At 51.0% G+C, this 5,318-nt stretch overlaps 1 protein-coding gene across 2 annotated transcripts in view; it reads left to right on the top strand.

Moving 5' to 3' along the window:
* The first annotated feature begins 2,548 nt into the window (after positions 1–2,548).
* The window catches only part of N4BP1 (NEDD4 binding protein 1), a 46,257-nt gene continuing 43,487 nt past the window's right edge, over positions 2,549–5,318 (top strand). The window contains exon 1 of one of the 2 annotated variants that reach the window (XM_024124980.2): positions 2,549–2,985. In XM_024124980.2, coding sequence (XP_023980748.1) covers positions 2,788–2,985 — 198 coding nt within the window. In that variant the 5' untranslated portion in view covers positions 2,549–2,787. The remainder of the gene's footprint in view (positions 2,986–5,318) is intronic. The other variant, XM_055078960.1, reaches the window with a different exon arrangement.

Below are 5,318 nucleotides of genomic sequence, written 5' to 3'. Positions count from 1 at the left end.
ACCAGCTCTGTGGAACGTTCCAGAACCTCTCTATGCTTCTCTTTCCTCATCTTTAAAATAGGAATGATAAAAATAGCAACCACTGCTGGAGTTTTAGGAAAACAGTAAACACTCTTCCTGACCCTCCTGCATTCAGGACTGAGAAATAAAAGCAGGTGTCAGACAGGTAGAGATCAAAGTGTCATCTTTATTACTGACAAAGCTGGACTGGAGGACGTGGCTGAGTGAAAATACTTCACACAGTCACTGACACAGTGGGAAACCGCAGACAGCAGATAATAACACACCCTCTCTGGGGGCAGGGTGGCCCAACCCAGCACTGATCCTTCTCAGAAAGTCAGCCGTCGGTGGGGTCAGAGAAGTTCTTCTCTTGCCCTGGGGGAGAGTGGGCGAGGGGCCCTGCATGTGTTCTTCCACAGTCAGCCCTGTTGGAGAAAAGGGTAGGAATTCACTGCCTGCCCTCACAATGAAAATATGAGAAGGGGAAATAAGTGATTCTCTCAACACCCTCTCATGGGTTGTTATGGAGATTAGAGAAAACAAACAGGTACAGTATCTGGAATACAGACTCCTTGAAGGTCTCATCCCTGGTGCTAACTGTCCTGGGTGGTGAGGCCAGCCAGGTAGGCAAGACTGGCCAAGTGATGGAAGTTGTGGTTCAGAAACTACAGGAAGCAAGGGAGTTTCCTAAAAGGGGATTTCTCTCTCTCCCTCTCTCTCCTTGTTCCCTACACTCAGGAAACCTTGAGAGTTCCCTAAAGGGAAACGCTGACCAGATATGAACTGGCAAGTGTTCTAAACAGGGAAAAAAATCCCAAAGTTGTGTCTCTGGTGATACACCAACCCAGTGACCTCTGAACTCAGTCTAAAGGCCCAATTTTCTTCTGTGGTTGTGTGTATGAACTACTAGTGTTGTTTTAGGGCAGGTTTCTGGCGGGGAAGGGGAAGGAGCTGTAGTGTGTTTTTCAAAGCAGCCCCTTCTCAGCCCTAATAATTAAGCAATTAAGACTCACCAGCAGGGAAGTTGCTGGGAGCAAAAAGGAACCACCCTGGGGAAAGCCCTGTCCAATCACTGAACAATAGCAATTCCATTTAAGGTGAGTGCACCAGGAAGACAGGAAATAACATGTTGTGTTGACTCCAGCTCTGGGTGCAGTCTATCTGCAAGGCCACACTCTCCACCTGACCTGCCTCAGCCAATCTCAGGTCATCTACCTGATGGAGGAAGGCTGCTGGCTGTGTGGACACCCAGGGAAAAGCCCAGGGGAGCAGGAAGTTGTCAGTCTGTGAGCCTAGTGGTTCTCTTCCCTGTGCTGAGTCATCCTTTGGTGGGGCACCAGGGGACCACACCTGTCTGAATTTCTGAGGCATATGGAAAACCCCAGCAGCCCGGATCCTTGAGAAGTTTTACCTTGGGTAATCCCTCTTACCAAGACCATTCCCATTCGGCCTTCCCAACTGCAACATCTTTAGTTCCCCTTCTTTCTCCTCAAGGGGGAATCTATACAGCGGGAGGGGGCTCCCAGGCCCATAAGTTCAGTACGGTTACATAATCCACACAAAGCTTTTCTGTGAAAATGGAGCCTTAAATATATTGCTAATTTAACAATAATAATAGCTAATATTTAATGATCATTTACTGTGTCCAGGTACTATCCTAATTTTCACAGTAGAAAGTACTGTTGTTACCCAGATGAGAAATTACAACTTAGACAAGTTAAGTAATATGCCCATGATCCCTAACTATCTACTCTACCCACAATATTTAGCCCAGAGAAAGGAAACCACTATCTTCCACAATCTGTTTTCATGGACTCAGAGAACATAATATCTGGAAAAGACTTCGGAGATAACTAGAGCAACCCTTGAATTTACAGATGGGAAAACAGACCTGGAGAGGGCTTAGGGTGTACTAAGTACCCCACTAAAATGGTGGAGGAGCCCCTAGTCCCACACTTCTTGTACCTCTTCTATAACATTCTCCTCCTCCCTTCCCAGAAGAAAACACTCTCTTGACCTTTCCTTAATCATTTCTTTGCTTTTCAATTCTCCATACACATTATTCCCATTTTCTTCTCTTCCTGTTACCATTTTTACTGAAAAACAACGGAAAGCAAAGGAAAGGGAGAGAGAGAAAGAGAGAGAGACAGAGACAGAGAGACAGAGGTGGGGGAGGGATCGAGGGAGGAATAGAAAAAAACATCTATCAATAAATGAGAAGCTGGATAACTCAGTTTGCTAGAGTGCTATATTGGGCTTCAAGATGTCTGAAAGCAAGCCAAATCCCTTGTGTGACACTGGGTCAGTCCCGCCTACTGGCTCGGAGCCTCAATTTCCCCATCTGTAAAACCATAAATTCATTATCCACCAGGCCACGCAAAAGCGTCGTGGCCCGCCCAAAGGCCCTCCAGAGCCATCGTTGGGCCCTCAACAAACATGGCGACTGTGCGTGACGTACACTTTCGTCGCCTCCGCGCCCCCCCCAGGGGGTGGTGACTCTCAATGACTGCGGTGGGCGGGGCGCATGCGCGGCGGCGGGGCCCGGCCCGCGGCGGCGGCGGCGGCGGCGGCGGCGGTGGCGAAGGGGCTTTTTACCCGCAGTTGCCCGGCTGCGGCTGCCGCGGCGGGATGGTGTAGCCGGGCCTCCGGCTAGGCGGCAGAACGCGGGCCGGGGCAAGGCGGCCTGCAGGGCCGACGCCGCCTGACGGGCTCGGGTACAGGGGCAGCACGCTGAGGGGGCGTCGCCGCCGCCGGCCCCCGGCGCCGCCGCGGGAGGCCGCGCCCGCCATGGCGGCCCGGGCGGTACTGGACGAGTTCACGGCGCCCGCCGAGAAGGCGGCGCTGCTGGAACGGAGCCGCGGCCGCATCGAGGGCCTGTTCGGCGTGAGCCTGGCCGTGCTTGGCGCGCTCGGGGCTGAGGAACCGCTCCCTGCGCGCATCTGGCTGCAGCTCCGCGGGGCGCAAGAGGCGGTGCACAGCGCCAAGGTGAGTCCGGCCGCCGCCCCCGCGCGATCGCCTTCCCCAGCCCGGCCCCCGCGGCCTTCTGTCGATCGGGGTCCCTGGGCGTCCCCACCCCCTTCTTCCCTGCCCTTCCTGTGCTGACCGAGCCAGGCGCGGTGGTGAGAGCGCGGTCTCCCGAGCCTCCGCTGTAGAGCCATGTGACCTTGGGCTAGCGGTTTCATCCTGGGCGCCTCAGTTTCCCCATTTGTAAAGTGGCGCTGACGAAAGCAGCTGACTCGGAAGGCTGTCGCGAGGATTGGAGTAGGTGATGTGCGTAGAGCGCAGAGCGCAGTGTCTGGCAGGCACGGAGTGGAAGCGCTGAGAGTGTTGCCTGTTGTTATCTTTCCCCCCAGCCCGCGGGCTGGTGCGCGGGGCCCGATGGCTGGGCCCGCAGCCTCCTGGCCTACCACCTCAGCCGCTTATCTCTTCCCAGGTCTCCGCTACAGGGATTCTGAACCTCTTGGGGATGTCAGACGCCTCTGAGAATCTGACAAAACCATCACAGTAGTACAATACTCGGAGAATATCAAGAAGAGATAGGGGTGATTAATAATAGTGTTAAAATAGCATTATTCCTTGTATTGATTTTGTGTACCACTAACATTTATCGAACGGTTGTAGCACGTCAGACGTTATGTTCAATACTTCGGAAGGATTATCGAATTCAGTCCTTAAAAAAATCCAGTGAGGCAGATTTTATTATCTTCCTGTTTTTAACAGCTGGGGAAACTGAAACTTTCGAAGAGGTGACTCACCTTCTCTCTAAATCAGCATTTCACACTTAGACTGACTTCGGGCACCTTCAGCTACTCCCTTCCCTCCCCAAGCCCAAATACTGCAAGAGTACATCCTCCCCCTCCCGGGGAGCCAAGTTTCTCCAGGTTTTCCCATCGCGTAAGTGGGAGAGCCAGGATTCAGACCGAGGGAGTTTGTTTCCAGAGACCTTGCTCTTGATACCTGTCTCCCAAATGCTGAGCACTGGGGGTGGGGATCCATTTTTGGCGTCGTACTTCAGAAATTTCACAGTGCCCTTGAAGAATCTGATTAGCTGTGACTCTTGACTTTCTTAGATTAAAAAAGAAGCCTGTAGGCTTGCTTTTAACGTGCTTAGAGGAGATAGGACGCTTAACTGTATGATTCTTCTCCACAGCTTAACTTAAAGCACTGCAGATGTTGAATCAGGTTTGCTTTCCTGTTCTTGATTTTTTTGAACCAGTTGTCTGGTCTAACTCCTTCCCAGTCCCCTCCTTGTTTTCTCCCCAGCTACCCAATTTCTTCCCACTCCCCAGGGCTAAAAAGTTTGACATGACTAAGTCCTATTATGGCTTCTGAAAGTCTCTTACATGCATTCATTCCTTCCTTTTCCATTATTTTTGCAGCAGTTAAGACCTTCTTTCTTGGTATGTGCCCTCTCCCTTATTTCATTGCCTTCCCTCCCTCCCCAGTACAACTTGCATTAGACTAATCCTCCCACAAAAAGTCATTCTTCTGCCCTGGGATCTAGTAGAGCCTCCTGTTGCCTATCTCATTCACTCTAAGCTTTTCTGATTTACAAAACACTTGTTTATTCAGCCCCACTTTTTTTTCCTAATTCTCTGCCTTAGCAGCTCTCAGCTTAAATCTCCACTGTAGTCTGACTAGTCTCACTGCTTTTATTGTGTACTCTGCCTGATCCCAGTTCAGCTTTACTCAAGGCTCACTGCAAGCATGGAAAGTGCTTCTTTTGCTGTACAGAAAAACCCTGCTGGACCCTCCCAACTCCACTTGCCTTGCTTGTCCCTGCCATGCAGTTCAGCATAAGCTAGTTGGAAAAGGTGTGTCTTACAGTATCTTGGTAGTATGTGTCACCTGCCTGTTTATCTTTTTGATGTGTGCTACTTATAATCCAACCCTCCCACTTATAAGAAATCCTTTTTTTCCCCTTTGAGATTTATGGGAAAAAGTTGAATGCCGTACTCAAGGGCTTTTTGTTTTTGTTAATTCATTTTGGAGTTTGTTTTACATTCTTTTAAGGAAGAGGAAACCATTAACTTGATTTTTAAAAATTAAGAACGGAGGGAAGGGGCTTCCCAGGTGGCACAGTGGTTAAGAATCCGCCTGCCAATGCAGGGGACATGGGTTCGAGCCACGGTCCGGGAAGATTCCCACATGCCTCGCAGCAACTAAGCCCGTGCACCACAACTACTGAGCCTGCGCTCTAGAGCCCACAAGCCACAACTACTGAAGCCCGTGCGCCTAGAGCCCGTGCTCCGCAACAAGAGAAGCCACCGCAATGAGAAGCCCGCGCACCGCAACAAAGAGTAGCCCCCGCTCGCCGC

The sequence above is a fragment of the Physeter macrocephalus genome, chromosome 17 (assembly GCF_002837175.3).
Source record: "Physeter macrocephalus isolate SW-GA chromosome 17, ASM283717v5, whole genome shotgun sequence".
In the NCBI taxonomy this organism is placed as follows: Eukaryota; Metazoa; Chordata; class Mammalia; order Artiodactyla; family Physeteridae; genus Physeter; species Physeter macrocephalus.
The sequence above is the reverse complement of the archived record's forward strand: the minus strand, read 5'-3'. Positions and strand labels throughout refer to the sequence as shown.